The sequence below is a fragment of the Conger conger genome, chromosome 13 (genome assembly GCF_963514075.1).
Source record: "Conger conger chromosome 13, fConCon1.1, whole genome shotgun sequence".
In the NCBI taxonomy this organism is placed as follows: domain Eukaryota; kingdom Metazoa; phylum Chordata; class Actinopteri; order Anguilliformes; family Congridae; genus Conger; species Conger conger.
The window spans coordinates 29,788,207-29,812,645 of record NC_083772.1 but is presented as its reverse complement, the minus strand read 5'-3'; the positions used below and the strand labels follow the sequence as shown (position 1 = coordinate 29,812,645).

Genomic DNA, 24,439 nt, shown 5'->3' with positions numbered 1-24,439 from the left:
AATTCCATGTTTTAAAAAAGATGGTCGAATTAAAAAAAACCCTTCCTAGATGGTGTTTTATGCCTCAAAAAAGCTGTGAAAAGTGAAAAAAGAGTCATGCATGCATAAGAGCCAGTGTGCGTGTTATCATGCAAAGGTTGTATACTGATGGATAAATTAGAATTAAATTAATTCATTCACCAAGGCTATATCTGAAACACATATTCACCCCATTACGATTAGTGATCACGCACCAGTTACTATGACAATCACAGAAAAAACGAAAACACCAACAGTTAGACAATGGAGATTTAATACATCATTACTCACAGACCAACAGTTCATAAAATTTTTCGAAAAAGAATGGACAACATTTCTACATATCAATGACATTCCCGGCACCTCACCCTGCGTTCTCTGGGAGACAGCAAAGGCTGTCATGCGAGGTAGAATAATCTCATACTCGTCATACAAGAAAAAAAGGGACCAAGCACTTGAATTAGAACTAGAACAGAAAATGAAAGCCCTGGAGATGGCACACGCCACCTCTCAAGAAGAACACCTACTAGACGAGTTAAGGAAACTTAAAATAAAATATCAAGAACTAATAGATATGAAAATACAATTTCACCTACAAAGACTACGCCTCAATAATTTTGAACATAGTAATAAATCAAGTAAATTCTTAGCCAATCAGTTGAAACAAAACAAAGAAAAAGTATTGATCACCTCAGTTACAGACTCAACTGGAAGACCAACCCATGACCCAGAAGAAATCAATAATATATTTAGGGAATTCTATAAGAAATTGTGCTCATCCAATATCAATCCTTCCAATACAGACATAGAAGAATTTTTGAATACTATCAACTTGCCAAAACTTAATGATGAGCAAAATATAATGCTGGAAGTACCGTTATCAATAACAGATCTCCAGGAGGCCCTCGAACACATGCCCAATGGGAAAGCACCAGGCCCAGACGGCTTCCCAGCAGAATTCTACAAAACATTCTGGCCTATGCTTGCACCAACCTTCCATAGAATGGTTAGAATTAGTTAAAGAAACCTCCAGACTTTCCCCTAACATGAACTGTGCAAATATAAACCTCATCCTTAAGCCAGACAAAGACCCTACACTCCCATCTAGCTACCGCCCAATATCACTCATAAACGCCGACGTGAAAATTATTTGCAAGGCACTGGCAAGTAGAATCGAAAAAGTAACACCTCATTTAATACACCAAGACCAAACTGGATTTATCAAGGGCCGTCAATCTACTAACAACACACGGAGACTAATTGATCTGATAGACCACTGCAACATTAAAAATACAGAAGCCGTAATTGTCTCATTGGATGCAGAAAAGGCGTTTGATAGAGTAAACTGGAACTTCCTCTTCAATACCTTACAAAAATTCGGATTTGGTTACAACTTCATAAATTGGATTAAAGTACTATACAATTCACCTAGGGCATGTATCAAAACAAATGACCAAACCTCTCCAAACTTCAACCTTGGGAGGGGCACCAGGCAAGGATGCCCACTCTCTCCCTCATTATTTGCCTTATTTATTGAGCCACTGGCAGCCGCAATTCGACAGGATGTGAACATTAAAGGGATTCAAACAGCAAACATGAGCCATAAAATTAGCTTATATGCAGATGACGTATTAATTTTTCTCCAAAACGCACACACTTCTCTACCTGCAACATTATCACTCATAGACAAATTCTCATCTATCTCAGACTACTCTATAAATTGGAACAAATAGCCCTTCCTATTGCTCACGACTTCCATTTAAGCGCAGCCATCCCACTAAAATCCGGGAACATCAAATACCTGGGCATCAACATCTCAGATAAACTATCTGATTTAATACGCTTAAATCACGCTCTCCTACTCAAAACAATAGAAGATGACCTCACTCGCTGGAGCTCTCTGCCCATATCACTCATGGGAAGGGTAGCTACAATCAAAATGACAATTCTACCAAAAATCAACTATATTTTCTCAATGATCCCCAATAAACCTCCTAGGGCATGGTTCAAATCATTAGACTCTGCAATGACTAAATTCTTATGGAAATCTAAACCACCGCGGATAAGCATAAAAACATTACAGAAGGCCAAAAATAGGGGTGGACTTGAGCTTCCCAATTTCTATAATTATTTTTTGGCCAATAGACTAAAATATATCGTACAATGGATGACGCAAAATCAACAAGATTGTGGCTGGTTGGATATTGAACAATCACTATGTAATGACATCCTAATACAGGATTTACCATTCATCAGTCCCATCATCAAACATCACTGCTGCTTCAAGAGTATCAGCATTAGCTCTTCGCTGACAGCATGGTGGGAACTTCTTAAATTAAACAGGTCCTCATTGGTCCCATGCAGACTCACACCCATCTGGAACAACCCTGACATACTACAAAATTAAAAAAAAATTAACTTTACAACTTGGTATGATAAGGGAATTAGACATCTGGAGCACATTTTTCAAGGTAACCACTTCATACCATTTACCCAAATAATAGATACCCATGGTATTGACAAAAACAAATATTTAGAATACCTCCAGCTGAAATCTATAATTCAAACCAGGTTCAAAACTAAACATTTGGATCTCGGAGTCCCGCCAAATATAATAAACCTTCTAAAACTCCCACCACAAAAAATACTCTCCAAAATCTATATAAGATTATCTGAGTATGATTCATCCCATTCACTCCCAACCCATAAATGGGAAAAAGATTTACTTATTAACCCGGACCCTCACTTTTGGTCGCAAATGTGCAAAAACACCTTTGGAATGACCCAAAACTCAAACCTACAGCTAATCCAATACAAAATTCTTCACAGAACACACTATACAGGACAAAGACTGTTTCAGATGGGTATCAGTGATACTAACATATGCTCACACTGCAGAAACAAACTGCCAGATAACTATTTACATGCCACTTGGCACTGCACACCTGTTAACGCATTTTGGCGAAGGGTCTGTGAAGACCTATCTCTGCACCTAGAACACCCCATCCCGGCCTCCTCCTCCCTTTGCCTACTTGGTGACCTCACTAACCTTAACATGAACACAAAACAATCCCACCGGCTCCTCACAATCCTTACTATCGCAAAGAAAACTATTCTCCTGAACTGGAAGTCCAAAGAAAATCTGAATTTAACGCAATTCAAAAATCTACTGTCAGATCACGTTTCCATGGAGAGAATGTCTGCATGCAGGAAAAAACAATTGGCAGCATTTGAAGACACCTGGGCCCCGATAATTAATTACATCACATAGGGTGGGGGGCTCGGCGGGGTACCCCTCCCTGGCCTCCGGACGTGGGCTCCTTGTGGACTCTCCGGCTGGGGCCTGGGGCGCTTGTCCCCGGGGGGCCGCGTGCCTGGCCCTCCGGGGGTGGCGTGGGGGGGGTCGGTGGCCTTGTGGGCGCTGTCCTCTTGGGCGGGTGGGGGCTTGGGGAGGGTGGGTTGGGGTGGCCGGGGGGCCTTGGGGCCCGTCTCGCCCCTGCGGCCGGCTGTGGTGGCCGTGTTGGCTGCCCACTTGCGGTGGGGCGGCGCTTGTCGGGTCCGACCCCCGGGCGGGGCGGGGCGGTGCTCGCTGCGGTGCCTGGGGGGGGGGGCGCCCTGGGTCCTGCGGTGGTGGGGGTGCGGGGGGTGGTGAGGGGTGTGTGGGGGGGGGGGCGGATGGGTGGGGGGCTGCGCATGGCCGGTGTCCTCCTCCCACCCCGGGCCGCCCTGCCCGCTCCTCCCTTCCCGTTCACATGTCACTAGGGTTTTGGGGGGACGGTGAGGAGGGGGGATAGGTTCGGGGCGGCTTCGTCCTGTTTGCCGGACCCTGCCTTGTTGCGCCGCCCCCCCCCCCCCCCCAAAAAAAAATAAAAAAAAATAATAATAATAAAAAAAAATGTAACAACACACATTAGTCACCATATGTCACTAGGGCTCCGGGGGGAGGGATGGGGCAGACTAGCTCTCGGTCGCCCAACCGCGGTGGGAGCCCCCTGCCCTGGTCACTCCCCCCAATTTTAATTGCACGTCAGTCAGAGACACACTCCACCCACACCACATATCACACATGTGGCCGCCTGGGAGCGGGGGCCCCGGGACCCGGGGTGTGCGCGGGGGGCCCGATGCTTGGGGGCCACTGGTTGGCGGGGCCAGCTGCGCCCTGTCGCGCCCCTCACGTCCACCAACGTTCCACAGGAAGTGACAAACCTGCTCACGCCCACTTACATGCGCGTATACACACATACCACTTAGTGAATATTTCGTTCATCTTGATGCTAACCTCTTCTCTTGTTACAGCCAAGTCTTTAGTATTGTAGTTGTCTTTGTACTGTCTTTAACGTATGTCTTGTTATGTTTGGTGTCTCTCCCCATCACTTGTGTCCCCCTCCCTTCCCCTCTCCTATGCCACTCCCCCCCCCCCCCTCAATCTGCGGCGTGGGGGAGGAGAGCAGTAACAGCCTACTCAGGGAAGAAGACGAAGACGAAGACTTGCTACTCCACCCCCCCCCCCCCATCTCATATCCCATCCCCATATGCCTAAATAAAGTATGAAATAAGCAACAGGGGGAACATCTGACACCTCTGGAAGAATACAAGGGTACCAATACTCCCCTGTTATAGATCAAACTGGCCCCAAAACACACGGCACCCAGATCAATCATACTGCTTGCCCGGGGACAAGATACCGGGGACAAGATACCGGGGACACAAAAAAAATAAAAATAAATAAATAAATAAATTTAAATTGAGGATATAATTAATTAATTAATTAGGATAAATTGAGATGCCCTGTTTTAATGTTCATTTTTCATCTTTCATCTTTCATCCACTCTCCCCTCTTATCTTTCCCAGTTTCAATATCCTCCATCTCTCTTCCATGTCTTCCTTTTTTCTCCCTCATGGTCTCATTTTCTCTCTCCATTCCTTGATTTATCTTCCCTGATCCTTGCTGCTCTCTTTCTACCTCCTCCCTCTCTTTCCTAGTTCTCTTCTCTTCTCTCTTCCGCTCTTGCTTCTCTTTGCTGTCCACTCATTTCTTCATCCTTCTCCTGTTCCCTCTCTCTTGTCCGTCATCTCCATGTCTATCTCAGCCAGCTCAGACAGACATGACACCTTGACAGCCTCTGCCATACTCTCCAGTTCGCTCACCATTTCATCTTCCTTCTGTATCATCCTCACCTTCTCTTCCTCAATGTCTAAGAGAGTGGGGGCGGAGGACCAGGAGTGACCGCAAGGGGTTTTGATAAGTCACCCACCAACTGTGAGAAAACCACTAGTGAGGAGGGGAGAATAGGAAAGGAAGAGCACTTTCTGGCTAAGCTTGCCAAACAAAAACAAACCCCAATAAAAGCAGGCGAAAAGTCCCACCAACTCAATACCATATTCTCCACGAGAAAAAAAAAAGAGAATTAGAATCCCAGAGAAACTAATAAATAAAGAGAAATAAAGAAAAGACACTCAACCTCTGAAAACCTCCAATACCAGGAGGGGTTTTAGGGGAGAGGTGAGCCAGAAGCCAAGTAGACTCAGACGGCAGCCCAAAGACCAGACTGCGCATCTTGTGAGAAAGCAGACAAGGGCAAGGAAAATAAGGCAGGCCAGGGATACCAATGCCTCACTCTAGCCCAGGGGTCGGCAACCCTGGTCCTGGAGAGCCGCAGGGTGTGCTGGCTTTCGTTGTTACTTGGCATTAATTGATCAATGAAAGCCGTTGATTGCACAGTTAACTCACCTCACCTGGAGACGAAAGCCAGCACACCCTGCGGCTCTCCAGGACCAGGGTTGCCGACCCCTGCTCTAGCCCTAAACAACAGAAGTTCCTGCTTAATTTTCTTTTTAGTCTTCAGACTACCTCTTTACTGGCTTGTAACCACATCAGAACATGACAACAAAGCCCTGAGCATAGAGCAAACCAACCTTAAATAGGGTAGCCACACCTGTAATTAATAACGGGTAATTATGTCTGCCTGTTGCAGGAGGAAAGCATTGTGAACCAGCAGAGCCCCCTCTGGTGGCCCTAAGAGGCAACACAACTGACCAAGGTAACCCATGAGTCTTCTCTTTCTCTCATCATTTCTCTCTCCATTTCCTTTTTCTCCTTCTTCATCCTTGCCTTTTTTTTCTTATTCTGTTATTTTTCATTGACCCTCTGTTTATCCCTTCTTTCTCTTTCTGCATCCTTGTCATGGTCTTCTCCCCATCTTCCAGCGCCCTCAGAGTGCAGTGACTTCCCAGGCTCATTCAGTGTGATAGAAATCCTCCTATGTCTCTGGCCAAGGGAGATCTGCAGGGATATACAGTATGGGAAAGGGGGCTTCCATCACTCAAATTCCATTCACTTTTGAGTGCTAGACTGGCGGTATTGGTTACAGCACTGCTAGAGGTGGTAGTCAAACAAATAAGACTCTCAGAGAACCAAATCACCTGCAAGCTATGTAAAGCAAATGTATGCCTAAATTATTCTGCGCTTTTAGAAATGGTTGACTTGATAGAAATTACTTGCAAATTCAAGTAGCTGCCTCTCTAGTTAGACTACTCACCTTCCGGCTTCTGGATTTACAACGGTTCATTTAAAAAAAATAAAAAATAATAATAATAATAATAAAAAATGATAGAGAAAGCACGCAATAGATGGCACTTGACTTTTCAAAGCCTTGTTGTAGCTTTTCAAATGTTCTGTCCCATTACATTATTTATAAAGCATGTTCTAGGGATGATGTAATTCGAAGTAAAACCAAAGTAGGCTACTTATAAAAAACATAGATGTATTTTATTAGTCACAATATTTATCGTCAGGGTGTTTCTTGTTAGGCCACAAATTGCGGTTTTCTGTTGACGTCATACAATTCTGCAAATTCTGTATCTGCATTGCAAAAACACCTCGCATAGTGATAACACCAGGCTAATCACTTGCTAAATACACAGATTAGCCACAACATTAAAACCACCTGCTTAATTAAACCATTTTTTTTTAAATTATGTAAACTGGGTAAAATTGCCCTGCGATGGACTGGCGACCTGTCCAGGGTGTATTCCTGCCTTTCGCCCAATGTATGCTGGGATAGGCCCCAGCCCCCCTGCGACCCTGTTCAGGATAAGCTGGTTCAGATAATGGATGGATGGATGTAAAATTGCCTATAGACACTTAATATTTCATTATATGATGTGTGTACTTATATAAGCAGATGAATTGCAGTGAAGTGAATTGCATTCAAAAGTTACATTTTTGGGATTTCTTGTAACCCAACGACGTTTCAAGATTTCCATTTTCATTTAAAAATGAAACTTGTGAATGCAATTTACTCTTGTTTATCTGCTTATATCAGTACACATATCATATAATTAAATATAAAGTGTCCATGGACAAGTTTATACAGTTCAAAGCATTTTTAATCAAGAAAAAACTGGTTTAAGCGGGTGGTTTTAATGTAGTGGTTGATTGGTATATGCTACATGGGGCATTGCCAACAAACGATTTGCTAATAAGTCAGCAATGCACCCTTGCCTCACACTTCCTTGTTATTAATTAGGAACTTTACAAGTTGCAATGCGTATAGCACTAGCGCAGTGTTTTTCAACCTTGGGGTCGCGACCCCACGTAGGGTCCCGCGGAATTCAAATGGGGTTGCCTGAAATGTGTAACAATTGATACATTTTTTTTATTTTTATCAAGCCTTGTAGCTTACCTAACTGTACATGCATTTCCTGATCACGGAAAATAAAATGTCACTTTGTGCACTAATCTGGCTACTCTGTATTTGCAACACAGTATAACAAACATGATCAAGAACTAATTCTAGAAAAAAAAAGTCTCTGTGGTCGCCAGAAATTTGTGATGTCAAAATGGGGTCACGAGCCAAAAAAGGTTGGGAACCACTGCACTACCTTGTTACCAATCTGACACTGTGTCGGGTATTTATTCATCATTCATTTATTTTCATTTACATTCGCCTGTTATGACCGTCACAATATCCTACAATTTGTCTTCATAAAAAGTTTATCAAATGGCCAGCAGATGGCAGGATACCTCTATTCCGTGTTGCGCTAGTTGTAACTCTTTCAAACATTCAGTGGTATTCGTCATTTTTTCTCCGTGCATTTTGAGATCACAGTCAGAACTTATTTTAAAACATATCCATATTTTATTCTAAATTGCTCTAGTGTTGTGGTAATACCAAAACAAATAGTTACAGGCGGCACGCCTCACAGCAAGGAGGTCCTGGGTTCGAATCCCCGTCGGCTGGGGCCTCTCTGTGTGGAGTTTGCATGTTCTCCCTGTGTTTGCGTGGGTTTCCTCCGGGTACTCCGTTTTCCTCCCACAGTCCAAAGACATGCAGGTTAGGCTAATTGGAGAATCTAAATTACCTGTAGGTATGAGTGTGTGAATGAATGGTGTGTGTGCCCTCTGATAGGCACCAGCCCCCCTGCGACCCTGTTCAGGATAAGTGGGTTAGGATAATGAATGAATGAATCAATTATAGTTACATGTCTACGATTTTTCTATTAATTAATAATACTTTGAAGTGTAGGCTGCAAGAGAGGTTACTGGGCCTTTTAAATACAACAACCCCACTGTGAATGGACCTCTAACATTAACATTCTACCTTGAGACTCATGGACAACTTCCAAGAACAAATAGTTTCATTACCAAGGGCCCGAGGTGAAAGAGAAGTTACAGAATGGGTGTGTATGGGTGCAACTTTTTTCCTGGCATCTTTCTATGCCCAGGTGCACTAACTGAAAAGCCAGAGCCAACACCAACAAACCTGTGAAAGCTGCAGAATGATTTGGAAACCAAATACAGTGGCTTCAGAAATAATTCAGACCCCTTCACTTTTTGCACACTTTATTGTGTTGTAGATTTTATTTGAAATGGATAAAATTGCCATTTTTACCCACCAATCTTCTCTCAATAACCCATAATGAGAAAGTGAAAACATGTTTCTAGATATTTTAGCAAATTTATTTACAATCAAAAACTCAATTGATAAAAGTATTCAGACCCTTAATTGAGTACTTTGTAGAAGCCCTTTTGGCAGCAATTACAACTTGGGTAAATCTCTGCAAGCTTTGGACACCTGGGTTTGGGCATTCGTCCTGGCAGATTCTCTCATGCTCCATCAGATTGAATGGGAAGTGTCTGTGAACTGCCGTGCCATTGAGAAGCTCCCTGTAGCATGATGCTGCCACCACCATGCTTCACCATAGGTATGGTATTAGCCACATGATGAGCAGTGCCTGGTGTTTGCCATACATAGTGCTTGGACTTCTGCCGAAAGACAAGTTTTGTTGCTCATACTCTCAAGAGTCCTTTAACACCACTGAGAACCCCTCACCCATTTTGCAGTGTTCTACTTTGAGACATCATAACTCCAGAGATGAGCATCACAGACACTTGAAAAATTTGAGGGTGATAGATGAACGTCTGAAGATCTATGAACAAAATGTAAGCAGGAGGAATTGTACGTTGTGATAAATCATAAAATAAACATATTTTATATGAAATAACACATTTTTTGTAGTTCTCGACATTATTCCCAAGTGGTAATTACTGTATTTTCAACAACATAGGGTCTTAAAATAACTAGGGGTCCAAAAACCTACTCAAAACCTCCCCAAAAAAAAATGTTTTTTTGTCCAGTATAAAGCATTTATATTTGAATTTTTATTCACAGTTATCAAGCACAGATACTCATCACAATACGTTTTTGAGGTTATCAAAAAATAATGCCACTATAATAATAACCTGTAAGAAGACAACGAGCTGTTAACAACTTCCATGGACTCTAAAATAGTAAAAACTATTTCTATAAGACTCTGGGCTGCATGCTCAGTCCTTCACAGTGCCTGTCTCCTCTGAAGGTCATGCCATGCTGGGAAGAGAGGAACATCACAAGAACGACACCGTTGCCACCACCCCCTCTTCCCCCTGCTGTGTGCTGCCATCCATGCCCACATTAGCTTGTGTAGATGACCTCCCCGAACGTCTTCTGGGTCAGTGGAGTGTGAGGTTTCTCCAGAGCCTTTGTGAATGATGAAGCTGTTCACCACTACAATGTCACATGAACAAATATAGTAAAATGTTAGAACAGGAACAAATTACATTATTCAAATAGCATAATACACCTTGGTACACACACCTAAATATGTAATCATGCACTCCGGTACTTAAAACATAACAATAAAACACTACTTTGTGCTGTACTTTAGATTAATGTAATTATGTGTTTCACAATTGTTGCCATATACACTTAGTGAGAACTTTATTATGTATTTATTACTTATTTTTTAGACTTCTGCTGTAGCCTATCCATTTAAAGTTATGATGCGTTGTGTGTTCAGAGATGCTCTTATGCATACCTCTGTTGTACCTCTGTGTATCAGGGATATAGAACACCAGGACCCAGTAGCGAAGACCAGGAGTAGTTTTTGTTTTAAGTCTTTATTTAAATAAATGCAGGTCAGACAGCCAGAGGTCAATAGCCAGCAAACAGAATCAGCAGGGATAAGGCAGTTCGCATTAAACAGTCCAGGCGATGGGTCAACTCTCCAGCAAACAGGTACAATACAGATAATCCAAAAGTCATGGTCACAGACAAAGGGTCAAAAACAAACAGGCAAATCAGAGCGTATTGGTATCCACAAAACAAAGTTGAAAAACAGAAACAGGTCGATACACAGCGATTCAGAACTAGACAGACGGGATAAGAAAAATGCAGAAGTCGAAAACAAAAAGGCTTGTACCAGATCAATCAGATTCAAACGCTGGCGACGTACTGAACAAACAGAGGGGTTTATATAAGACAGATAACAAGAGGGAATGGCAAAAACACTGTGAAAACACGGAACCTGACAGAACCCCCGCCCCCTCTATGGGCGACACCCGGCGCCCCTAGTGTCCATTTCTGGGAGTTCCTGAAAAAAGTATCTGATAAGGGAGGGGTCCAGGATGTGGCGTTCGGGCACCCAGGAGTTCTCCTTGGGCCCGTACCCCTCCCACCCCTCCAGGAACTGTCGTCCCCAGCATTGGGAATTAACCTTCAGGTGTAGGCAAGGTTGCCTTCGATGAGACGGGAGGGTGGAGGGAGTTTGGCAGGAGGGCTAAGTGGGGAGGTGACATACAGCTTCACCCGTGAAACATGAAAACAGGATGGATGTGATGTGATGTAGGGGAGGTGGGAGGCAAAGTCTGACTGTAGATGGGGTAAGGACATGGGTGATGGCGAAGGGGCCAATGAATCTGGGAGTTAGCTTGTGGCAGGTGTAGCGGAGGGGAATGTCCTTGGAGGACAGCCAGACCTTCTGGCCGACAGTCAGCAAATTTTTTAATCTCCGTTTTGTTCTTCTTCCAGGCCTGCTGGGCATGACGAACAAGGAGTTGAGCGGCAGGTACCTCTATGTCTTTCTCCCCTTCAGGGATCAAGGGTGGCTGATAACCCAGGCAGCAGGCGAATGGGGACAGACCGAGGCAGGAGACGGGCAGTGAGTTGTGGGTGTACTCAATCCACGGGAGGGAGTCAACCCAGGAGGCAGGTGACTTCTCCACTATGCAGCGGAGCGCCTTCTCCAACTCTTGATTAAGACGCTCTGTCAGCCCATTGGTCTGGGGGTGGAAATCCTACGAAAGTTGAGCCTTGGCACCGATGAGCATGCAAAAGGCTCAACTCAATGGTGGCAGGTTCCTCGTCAGCTTGAGGAGGTGAGTAGTCAGGAGAGAGCATCAGGCTTGATATTTTAACATTTTTAGAGCCAGGTCGGTAGGTGAAGCTGAAGCGATTGAAGAAGAGTGACCACCGGGCCTGGCGGGGGTTGAGTCTTTTGACCGACCTCAGGTAATCCAAGTTGCAGTGGTCAGTCCAAATGACAAAGGGAATGGTAGTCCCTTCCAGCAGATGGCGGCACTCCTCGAACGTCAACTTCACCACCAGTAATTCTCGGTCACCGATGCTGTAATTCCTCTTTGTGGGCGAGAGAGGTCAAGAGAAGAATGCTCAGGGGTGGATCTTGTTGTCCAGGCACCTCTGGAAGAGCACAGCTTCGACCCCCGCATTCACCTTGAGGGTGAACTGCTTCTCTGGGTTGGGCATGGTCAGGACAGGAGCGGAGGAGAAGCACCTCTTCAGATCTCTGAAGGTTGGAGTTGGTGACAGGAGCCGAGCAGAAGGTGACCTTGCTGGAGGTCAAAGCAGACAGGGGAGTGGTCACGGAGCTGCAGTTTCGGATGAACCTCTGGTAGAAAGCATAACGGTTGGTGGGAGGAGGCCAATTTGCTACAGTGGAGGTCCATTTCAATCTGCCCCCTGGAGACGACAAAGCCGAGGAACTGGATGGAGGCTTGGTGGAACTCACAAACAGTTTTGACAAACAGGCAGATCAGGTTGGCGTCGGCCCCGGAGTCAGTCAGGACTCACACTTGGTGGTGAGCCCCCTCCCAGGAGATGTAGGCGAGTATAGTGGATCATGAGGTTGAGAGGGATTGATTCATGGTAGCGCCCATCAGGACAACTTGTGCTTGACGGGTGTTGTCTTTTAACAGATAACTACAGGCGTGGTGGTCAGGTTTCCGGGCACGCCTGGTAGCTTGCCATTCCCTCAGCCAAGCTCCAAGGTGGCATACGTCGTCACTCTCCTGTCTGGCCGAGCCGGTGAGTGGGGAACCTTCTGGGACTCTGGCACCCCCGAGTGCTACAACTTTGCCGTCTTCTCCACCTCCATGAAGAGGGTGCTCGACCAAGTCATGACGGGACCCGCTGCCTCATGTCAACTGTTCCGCGTCCGCCAGGGTTCACGTTCTGTCCCGCACTACTCCATTGAGTTCTGGACCCTGGCGGCATCAGCAGGCTGGGGTGACACTGATCTCCACGGGGCCTTCCAGAATGAGCTCTCGGACCAGATTCTCAACCAGCTCACCACCTGCGAGCTGCCAGCCTCCCTGAACGTCCTTATTGACTAGGCCATCCGAGAGGACCGTTCAGTAGGGAAGGTGGCCGGCTGGAATTTAAGATGAGCGAACACTGTGACAGTAATGAAACACAGTGTGGTCATTTGCGTTGCTGTCACCTTCCTGTCAGCTTTGACCAGTTTGGTTATTCTCCTTTGGCCTCTCATTAACAAGGCATTTCTGTCAGCAGAACTGCTGCACACTGGATGCTTTTAGTTTTTTGCACCATTCTCTGCAATGTCTAGAGACTAGTGTGCATGAAAGTCCGAGGAGATTTCAGTTTCAGAAACCCAGCAGTTTCTGAGATACTCAAACCATCCTGTCTTCCACCACAATCATTCAACGGTCAAAGTCACTTAGATCACATTTTTTCCCCATTCCGATGATTGATGTGAACATTAACTGAAGCTCCTGACCCATATCTACATGATTATATGCATTGCACTGCTGCCACACAATTGGCTGATTAGATAATCACATGAATAAGTAGGTGTAACAAAGTAAAAATGTCCCTAATATAGTACTCGGTGAGTGTATAATAACTCTACTATCTGTTGCCCAATGAGCCTATAGCCGGCCTGCTTGATTCTTTGCACACTTTTCACACAAAGCGCAACATGAAAGCACCAAGTTCTTTAAGAATTCAGTTCAAATGATAATGATCCTGTCTGCGTGTGTGAGTCAGAAAGCTCCCCCGTAAAAGTCGATAAGTGGATTAGACTCCAGCCCCTCCAAAGTTAGAAGGAAAAAAAGACTCGTGCACAGACACACACACACACACACACACACACACACACACACACACACACCAGTAAAAGACTCAAGTTAAAAGTTTACTGTGAGATCCACAAATTTTTTACAAATCTTTTTTTTCTTTCTCTCTTCTCGCATACCTATAACAAATGTCAGTGGTAACCTAGGGTGGATAGTAATATAGTAATATTTAAAAATATATATATATATAATTTTGTTTTATTATCATTAATTTTGTTTAGTTAATTGATTCCACACGTTATTATACCACATACAGTATTCTTTCTCTCTCGCTGCTCTCTTTTGAGATCCAACATCTCCGCTATCCGTGGTATTGAACTGAGCGCGCAGTAATAGCTTGGCTAATTATATAGCGGTTATCCCGGTGGCTATATTTAGAAAACGTCTTCTCCTCCTTCCAGGAGACGCGCTTTACCACCGGCTCAACCTTATAGCCTATGCTGACAAGCTGCGTGTGTACCAGGATTAGGTTATGTTTTATCACTTCAGTTTTCATGACAATAGAAAAAATATATAAACCACATTTCCGTGATTTTAAAAGTTCTTGCTGATATTGCGTGTCGGTATAATTTGCTTGCACAACCTGCTGAACCTGTACAACTGCGGGGCGGACCTTCGCACGCGTTCCCCAAGTCACGGAGGCAAGTTGTGGAGAGAGAGAGAGAGAACTGACTGCCGCGTAGACCCAATAAATATCTGAGGACTTTCGCATTCGAATGACCGACAAGAGGCTATCTTGCGCGTTGCGGACTGATCCGGTTTCAGCCTAATTTAATTCAATATCCATTAATCGATTTTTACCGTTAAATTGACTAAGGTACCTACAGTTATTTGCCTATCGGTTTTAGACAGGCTGTTATAGCCTTGGTGGAAAAACGCGGATAATGCTTGGTCATAACGATCAGATGACAGTAACACGTGCTGTCATATCTTATTGGCTCCGTTTCAAAATTAATACCAGATTACATTTTGCCCTGACTGAAGTGACTTGTTAATTAGAAAAACCGGACACTTGTTCCTGCACTTTTAAATCAACCACATTTATATTAAAAAATGAGATCAAAGGGCATCTTTTTACTTCTACTACTGGGTACGTTAACGGCATATTATGTTTACTTACCCATTCCGGATGAAATGGAAGAGAGATGGAAGTTGATGGCCACAGACTGCTTTTTCAGAAGCCTCAGTCACCTGGTAGGTTCAAAGATACTATAATGCAACGTAACCTATGATTTTGTTTGTCGCTGTGTATGATGTTGAATTTTACCTGAATTTTACTTTTGTTTTTAGGCCTAGCTGATAGTCAAATAGACCCTGTCCGTTCTCACATTTCGCTGTCCTTAAATTCCAAGCACCCGTAACCTAAGATAAACAACTAATGTACACAACATTTTGATGGCCAGTTTTTGGTGTTTCTAAAGACGCATTGTTGGAACCCCGGACACATCATGTCCATGTAGGCTAGAGTTATTCATTAGCTTGCAGTATCCTATTGTAAACGCCGACTCATAACGGTTACCGTTTACAACAGATTAGCTACAGTGTGCCATGCCGTAATCCGCGTATTGTACTGTATCTATTCCTGCTCACCCTTTCTATTAATAGACGCTATTTAAGAAATCATCTCTTTATTTGTGGAGTGAGGAAGCCTACCGTAGCTATTCAGACTTATTTGGCTCTTACAATAGAAAATAAGGGGCTGTACCATCTATATTGTTGTTTTTAGAAGTGCGGCAGTAATTAATTATGAAACAGCCTAATGAACACCACGCTATATTTAATTGTATTTTAGGAGTAGCGTCTGATTTTGCTAACTTTTGTCACATAGCTATAACAATAATAATAATAATAATAATAATAATATTATTATTATTATTATTATTATTATTATTATTGTTATAGCTATGTGACAAAAGTTAGCAAAATCAGACGCTACTCCTAAAATACAATTAAATATAGCGTGGTGTTCATTAGGCTGTTTCATAATGAATTAATTATGATTCTTATGATGGCTGATTCAGCGGTAGCATCGTTCATAATTTCTGAATTATAAAATACACAATGTGATATTTTATGCGTTTGTATTCTCTTTCAAATTCTTCAAAAAACGTTCTTGTTTTTATTCCTGATATTGCCTACCTCAGCGCTATTTCACGTGGGCTGTGATTGTCCCCGTAAAAATAAATTTGTTTAAACTGATGATTATTCTTATGCATTCCACATCAGTATTACAACTGGCCCCAAAAGAAAGCCAGGAAGAGAGAGAAAGGGTTGTACCAAATTACCATAATTACAATGAACAAAACAATATGCTTTATGCTATCTGATATTTAACTGGGACCTGAAGGGTGAGCTGGGTGTCACTGCATATAATCTTTGCTGTCAACACACAAGATGTCGACACAAAAGCTTATTCAAGCTGCATTCTCCGTTGCACTTAAAGGGTTTAACACTCTGTAGTGAATGTAGTAGCCCATGGGGCAATGCTGCCAAGGGGGAACACTAATTAAGTGAAGGTGGTGTCAAAATTTGAAATGAAGACTGGAGCTGTGGAGGGAGGGGGTTTGGCTGTATAATGTTGGGTCCTGTAAGCATTACAGTATGTGGCACCATAGGCTGACAAACATGAGAGATATTACTACTTATCACTTTCCTGGTTACATTATCTGGTGTGAAAAATAGCTGTGGATTGAATGGAATTTTGCTTACAGAAAAGATCTCTGTTAACTGCCTCCCAGCTAACACTATTCCACGGTCACTTCCTCAATGTTCCAGGAAGTCCTATCATGCACCCCTCTCTTCTCTTTATCAGGAACTCTGTTCTGCTCATTTTTCCATTGATATTTTCCTGGCAGACCCTTGGGAACACCAGTATTTATTTTTTCTAACGTAGGATTATCAAAATTGTAAACCATGCTGATTATCGTTTTTCTTAATTACTCTGTCTTTTCTCCTCTCTGTTCCTGAGCTAACCCTGCTCTGTACCTACTCCCTCCTTTTATTCGCTCTTCAATGTCATTTCATAATTCCTTCCTCTCCCCCCCTCCCCTCTTCAGGCAGACCTGAGTGAGTTACTGGGTCTAAAGGACTACATGGAGATCATGATGTTCATCACCTTCGCAGAGGAAGTGGTCACAGAGTCAGACGAGCATGTACGGGTGACGGTGGAGGTGTTTGACGGGGTAGAGGTGGTGGTCTATGAGCCAGGCCAGCAGGGCGGCGACGGGGAGCTGAGGAGGGCAGTTATTTACCTGCATGGAGGGGGATGGTGTCTGGGCAGTGCGAGTGAGTATTCTTTCACACAGCGCATCCTTTTCAGACGTGTGCACTGGACAGTAAATGCATGCATGGGTGAGGGAGAAATAGTGGCAGAGAGAAAGAGAGGGATAAAGAAAGAGAGTTGTTCGTAATAAGTATGCATGACCTTAGCTGTTGAATGCGTTGCCTGTTGACTGGGAATTCACCATGGGGGTTTTTACTTTTTCCATCCCATCCCATAATGCCCCTCTCACTATGGTTACTAAGAAAAACATAATTAAAAAATAAATTATGTTCCATGTCTCAATATTTTAAAAAGGGACAGATCGTGGTTTCTGATTGATTTGGTCGATCTGACCCAGATTCCATACCTTTTCAAAATGTCCACTGTGTGCTCTTATCTGTGGGCGCTGTTCTCAGTGCCATCACGTTGTTGAGAGATAGACCAATGATGATAACCCTTATTATCTGAAAAGCAACAGACTGAAAAAAAGATCCTACGTGTGATATGTCACGTAATGACATGCAGACTGTTGTTGTAGAACCGTGCAGAGCATTACTATGACTTAATGGTTGGGTACCACTGTGAACCATCAAAATCATGCCAGAGCATTGATACAACAGGAATGTCCATTTCGTGTAGTTGCTACACAACTGTTGCTTTTTGTTTATTTAAAGGAATGGGACCGTATGATCTTCTTGCCAGACAGATGGCCAGCAAACTTAATGCTGTTGTGGTTTCTGTGGAGTAAGTACTTCATATTTACTTAACATTATTACATTTTCATTTTCCCATCCAGCTGAGTTCAGCCTCACTCAACCTCACGCAGCATTGCCTGCTGAGAGTACGTTTTCTGTTTCAGTTCAGTTCAGTTAATCAGTAGAAAACTAGCAGGGGAAATATATTTGGTTTGATTGGTCAAATCGATGATGTTTTTCTTCCCTATGTTGCTATTTCTTATGCCAATTTCATATTTTGCCATTTGGATGTATAGTTCCCAGTCTCACAGTCTTGCCTTCACGTGCCCTGGGGGTGGAATGGGCCTTGTATATACAGAGGAAGGGGGGGACATTTTGACACTGCTATGCACATGTCCTCCCACATTTGTCAGGAGAGAGATGGCTGCAGAGATAACCCCTGGGGTGAATAGAATTCAGGAGTTACGAAGCCGCCATGCTCTGCCAGCATAAGCCCAGACTGAACATAACTCCCTTTCACATGGCTCATTCTCACTCCATTGTTTGAAAATGTCCTTCGCAGTAGCTGAAGTGTAGTGCAGTCTTCACACTCCTCCTCTTTAGCTCAGAGATAACTAATTACTGACTGGGCGGGGTAGAGAATGGGGAGTAGAGGAAGCCCCCCCTTTTTAATAGCACCATGTTTCCAAAATCCCCAGTGCTACCAGAATGCGATGAGATTGATTTATCACTTACAGACACAACTTAATATCTGTAGGAATTCTGGCAGCACACACATTGGCCTCATATTAACACACTTAGGGCCAAGTGTCTGGTCTTTTTCATTTTGAGGCACGCAGCCTCAACTCTACAGCACATGTGCTCAGTGTTCAGATTTAAATACAGGTTTATAGCATTCAGTTGTTCAGGTCAATGCATTTGTTTGGAAGTGCAGCATGGGTTGTGACCCCACAGGTACCGGCGGGCCCCAGAACACCACTTCCCTGTCCCGTTTGAAGACGTGAATCGTGTGGTCAGGCACTTCATCCAGGCACAGGTGCTGGCCCAGTATACTGTGGACCCGGGCCGCATTGCCGTGGCAGGGGATAGTGCAGGGGGCAACCTGGCAGCTGCTGTTGCCCAACAGGTATGCCTCCTCTTGGAGCCTTCATTCCCTTTCCCTCCCGCACTTTCTCCTCTTCTCTAGTCTTTTTTTACTTCTCAGGTTGTTAACAGGTCGTTTATCGGAATGCTGATGTCACTGTGATGTCTGTTGGTGTAGCTGGAGCAGGACCCTGAACAGCAGGTGGCGCTAAAGGCTCAGGTTCTACTCTACCCAGTGCTGCAGGCACTGGACCTCAACACGCCGTCGTACCAGCAGAACCAGGACATGCCCATCCTGCCCAAGACTCTGATGGTGCGCTTCTGGAGCCAGTACTTCAGCCGAGACAAGGCCCTGTTCCACGCCATGATGGCAAACTCGCACAACAAACTGGAGTCGGCCGGCCTGATGAAGTACGTCAACTGGAGCGTGCTCCTGCCCGAGAGCTTCCGCGAGCCGTACACCTACAGCGCCCCCGTGGCCGAGACCTCGGACCTGTCCCACAAAATGGCCGCCATCACCGACCCCCGAGCCTCCCCGCTGCTGGCCCCGGACTCCGTGCTCCGGCTGCTGCCCAAGACCTATGTCCTGACGTGCGAGTACGACGTGCTGCGAGACGACGGGATCATGTACGTCACGCGCCTGCAGAGGGCCGGCGTCGACGTCACGCACCAACACTACGCCACCGGTTTCCATGGCGCCATGCTGTTCACGCTGTGGCCGACCGAGTTTGAGATAGGGCACAGGATGACGGACAACTACATCCACTGGCTGAAGGAAAACCTGTAGGTCACCACCCTCTTCCTGTTATGTGTGGCTGTCGGTTCTGTAGGGAGGCGTATATTCTTTTATGAATTTATGAGTTCTATTTGTTCTGTTGTCTTTTTGGTGATTGTTTTTGTTTGTGCTTTCATTTTTGAAAGTGGGCACACCTGAGAGTTCTCAATGTACATTATTATACATTGTGTCTGTTACAGATTTCTTTAAAGCTGTATTCTGAATATTTATTAATTTGCAGTTTGTAATTACAAATAATTGTATGCAGCATTTAACCAAGTTGGTGGAGACTTTTCTTTTCTAAACAAAAATGAAACAGAAACAGGAAATGGTCAATCATTAAGCCAGGTTTTCAGCATTTTTTTTTCTTTGAGGGCAAATGTTTATCTGGTGATGTACATCAATCTGTAATTATCCATACCATGAAGTCTGTTTCAGTTGTTGGCCTCTGGTGTATGGAAAACATATATGCATAACCTCGATGCTGTGGCTTTTGTTGCCTCAGGCTATTATGTGCATTACACAAGAACTCTTAGAAAACGCTTGAAGAAAGTGATGCCCTTTCACTGAAAAAAGATTGCATCATTTCCTCAAGACAGTTGACACAGCATGAGTCTTGTGATTCAGCAGTGAAGAATCCCGTTCTACTAGAGTGGATGAAGAATGCTGATGGTGTTGAAAATGGCATTGAACTCTGGCCATGTCTGGACATGTCCCTATCACCCCCTCTCTGAAGTCCTCACTCTGGTCTCAGGGGCCGCATATAGGGGGCCCCAGACTGCTCTGCAGTGACTGCACTCTCATCTACACCTCTTTTTTGTACATTGTGGCAACTGGGGCCAAGTCTGCGGGAAGGAAGCAGAGCACTCTACTGGTTAAGTAGGCACACACCTAGACTGCCTTAGGAATCAGTCCAGGATTTTAAAAGGTGTGCTTCATTCCACAATTGACGGCTGAGCCCGGGGAACCGTCACCAGAGAGAGCTGTGAGAGAGCTTATTTTTGCCTGGAACCCGTGAGGGGGAAGGGCAAAGTATTTTTGTTTATTTTAGTAAATGCTCTAGCTCTCTCTCTCCCTCTCTCCCTCCCCCACTCCACCGATACGGTAATAAAAGACAGCGCAACCCGGAATTTTCATATCTCCCTGTGTCCCACTCTTCTGTCCTCCCAGTGGTGGCTCCCGGCATGTGACATACATGTTTTCATTGAATTTACCTTTTCATTTCTATGGTTCTTTGAGATGACCCGACCTTTCATAGCCTATTTTGTCTGGGTGCAAGGCTGTGGAATGACATTGTCAGTGGCTTGCTAGTATTTTTTACCAGGGGTCAGGAAATACATTTCAGCATTTCTAAATCAGTGGGAGCATTTTTGATTGATTGATCTAAAATATTTCAGATTGTTACATCAGGAGTGATCAGGAGTGGCAGTGTAGCATCCCTAGAAGTGTAGTAGGAAGGGGTCAAATTAATAATGTTGAAGTTGGTACAAACTTGGGCATTAACATTTTTTTTACCTTCAAAGCAGAAATATACACATTCTCGTTCACATGCACAAGACCTTTTTCCCATATTGTGCACACTATACTCATTCACCCACAAACACTTCCTTAAGTGAAGGCCCATGATAAGCCAGTCGTCAGAGCAAAAATACTGCTCTTGTTATATGATTTACAGCCACGCAGCTTAGCCTGGGCCTACTGTGAAAGATAAAAAAATATATTAAATGTAATCGTAATTATAATTTCTGGCATTTATACAGTGCTTTTCTCATACTCAAAGCACTTAACAGTGATGAGGGGGGAAACTCGCCTCAACCACCACCATTTTGCACCTTAGTGCTGACTACACATCAGCTGAGGTGGAGAGGGAGATCATTATTTAGTTAATTAAATCAGGGGATGATTAGGTGGCAGGTATGGAATTTTGCCTATTCTTTGCACAGGGAGGGATCTTTAATGACAACAGTGAGTCAGAACCTTGTTTTTCTGTCTGATCCTACAGCATAGTGTGGGTCTGGGTTTATTTGACTGGAGGGAAGACCACCCCCACTGGCCCATCATCACCACTTCCAGCAGCAACTTAGTTTTCAAGCAGGTCTCTCACCCAAGTACTAACCCACACCTACTTAGCTTCAGCCAATCAGCAGGGTCAGGGTGCATGGTGCATGGTGATCATAGCTATCTTCCAGTAAGAGTAGAAGCTTGTACTGTACCTTTGACGTGTGCAGCTATTTGGAAAAAAAATGAATTGATGTGTTGTGTTCTCAATATTTTTACAATGAAAAATCATAGTCATTTTCAGAAGTAAAACTTACCAGCTGAACCTGCATGTGTACATCTTGAATGACTTACCAGAGATTTCAACTGGCCATATGAGGCTGTGGGTGTGGTATCTCTCACGGAAAACAACCAAGAAGACAATGGACCGTAATGATTCCCCTGTTTTTGTTCGCAAGAATAGGATTTTCCTTTTGCTTGTCATCGCCCCTGGCGAGGAACTCTAGGTTTCCTTTACAGGGATGAGTTTACATAGCCAACAAAAATGTTTCAAAAATGTATCAAGAATTTGAAATGGCAAAATTAGGCAATTGCATGCATTACTACATTTAGTCTGTACTGTATGAGTGTGTACAAGTTGTGCGTACAGTTTGAGTGTGTATAAGTTGTGTGTACAGTATGTGTGTGTATAAGTTGTGTGTACAGTATGTGTGTATAAGTTGTGTGTACAGTATGTGTGTGTATAAGTTGTGTGTACAGTATGTGTGTGTATAAGTTGTGTGTACAGTATGTGTGTGTATAAGTTGTGAGTACAGTATTGTGTGTGTATAAGTTATGTGTACAGTATGTGTTTGTGGGTTATGTGAGTGTGTTCCTTTAAGTGTGAAACCGAAGCCTAAACAACCAGACATTCCAGTTATTCACAAATTCTTCCAATTCTATAGAGGGATAATCTGGACTGTACGCCAAGGATTAAATGTACTATTTAACAAAATGGGCAGCAGTATGTTGAGCTCTTTATGATCCCCTGTGGCCATGAGAAGCATAACCCTCTGACTCCAGATTTTCACACTGGACTCATACTCACATTTAACTTTTTCCACAAACGGAAAATTCCCCTGTCGTCTTCTGCGTCTGATTTTGATTTCATTTTCAATGAAAGCCTTACCACTATTGGGGGTGGGGGGGGGGGGGGGGGGGAGTTAATTCATGAACAAGGAACATAAGAACACTATACTTTTGTGTGTATAAGTTGTTTTACTGAGGGGGCAAAAATGACTCAATGCAAGATCATGCTAACAGTTGCAATATGTGCTGGTGCTTCTTTGGTCCAGCTAGTAGGCACTCCATTTAATTTCATTTTAGCATATACCATTATCTGAAGGTCACGACTGGTGCTGTACAGGTTAAGATGAAAAATATAAATTCATTACTTTGAAGTCATTTATGTGAATGGCTTTGCCCTTTCTCCCCTATCCACAGTGAAGTACTGTAGCCCTGACCAAGAAAAGGCCTTTCCCAGCGCTGCCATTTTCTGGGTCATGCAGTTCCCGAAAGGTCATTAGAAAGTGCAGCATCCAGATGTTGTGAGCGGTTTCTGTTTGAGTTCCACCCCAGCTGGTGATGTGGATGCCCTTTAAGAGGCTGGAGCCGCGGGGACATAAACCTCTGATCCTGCAACTCGTGATCCTGCATCCTCCGGCCAGAACCGCAGTACATATACTGCATAATAGCCACTGTATATACTGTATACAATAGAAACAACATATCAGATGTTTTGTATATAAATTGCAGCATGCCATTTTCAGTGAAAGAACTGGCCATTTGTACAAAGGATTTTTCATTATAAAAGGTTCTGAAGCTTTGATTATGTATCTTATACTATTTTGATGTAATAATAAACCATGTCCTGGAGAGAAACAATTAATCTGTAACAGAGGTCCTTATTTGAACGATATTACGTTTCATATAAAATAATGGAAGGGTGTTTGTATCCCTCTCATATGTCTGGAAGAAGCTATGATATTCTGCCAAGTAAAGACTCACTGCATTGTTCTGTATTTTTTTTCCGTTTGTGTGGAAGTCTCTCCAATATCATGGGATTTTGTCGACGAGGAGAGGATAAACTGCGGTGGAATGATCTTGCTTTTGAAAAACATGAGAGAGGTGAAGAAAGGTGAGTCCCCATTCATATCTCTGTCTCATTCTGAGGACATTGTGCTGTGGATCATTATCATTGCCCTCCATGGACACTTTAAGTACACTCAGCGAACAGTACAAGCTTTTCACAAGTGGAAAGTTACAGCATTGAGAAAAGTACAGTATAGAATTGATTAAAATACCTTAATTAAGAGAAAGTATTTACTCTTTAGCAAGTTTAGAGAAGGAATTAAATGTGTGGTTATGAATTTTGCACATAGTTTGTGAAATGGGGTTAAAGTTTTGCAGAGTTACGCCACAGTTATCGTGTTGATTTGGAGACAAACTGCTGCAGATACTGTGTTATGGCAACAGAACAGTGTTCATGGCTTATGCTCATGAAAACATGTTTCATAACCATGGATTACGCATTGGATAAGCTGATGGGCCATTGGAACAAGCTAGAATGAAGGCAGGGCTGATTTGGGAAAGTCTGTCTAGAGCACTTTCACCTCCAGACCCACTGAGGTGTTCTGTGTATTAAACATGTGACCAGATGAAAAATGCATGCGTTTCTCAGAAACAGCCCCGTGTATAATCCCCTTCATTCGCCTAAATGAGCGTGAGCCCATCTGATTGTGGGGATCTTGCGTAAAGCCTCAGACACGCATGCATTCCTCATTACGCTCACCATGAGGTGCGCTTTGTCTTTGAAAGCTGGACAACCCCGAACTAGAAATTTATGAAAATCTAAA

At 43.7% G+C, this 24,439-nt stretch overlaps 1 protein-coding gene across 1 annotated transcript; it reads left to right on the top strand.

Moving 5' to 3' along the window:
• The first annotated feature begins 14,138 nt into the window (after nucleotides 1-14,138).
• Nucleotides 14,139-20,677, top strand: LOC133108748 (arylacetamide deacetylase-like). The gene is made up of 5 exons (XM_061218470.1): nucleotides 14,139-14,926; nucleotides 16,789-17,017; nucleotides 17,669-17,738; nucleotides 18,644-18,815; nucleotides 18,951-20,677. Exons 1-5 carry the CDS (start codon nucleotides 14,786-14,788, stop codon nucleotides 19,557-19,559), a joined length of 1,221 nt encoding a protein of 406 aa, XP_061074454.1. The 5' UTR covers nucleotides 14,139-14,785; the 3' UTR covers nucleotides 19,560-20,677.
• The last annotated feature ends 3,762 nt before the right edge of the window (nucleotides 20,678-24,439 follow it).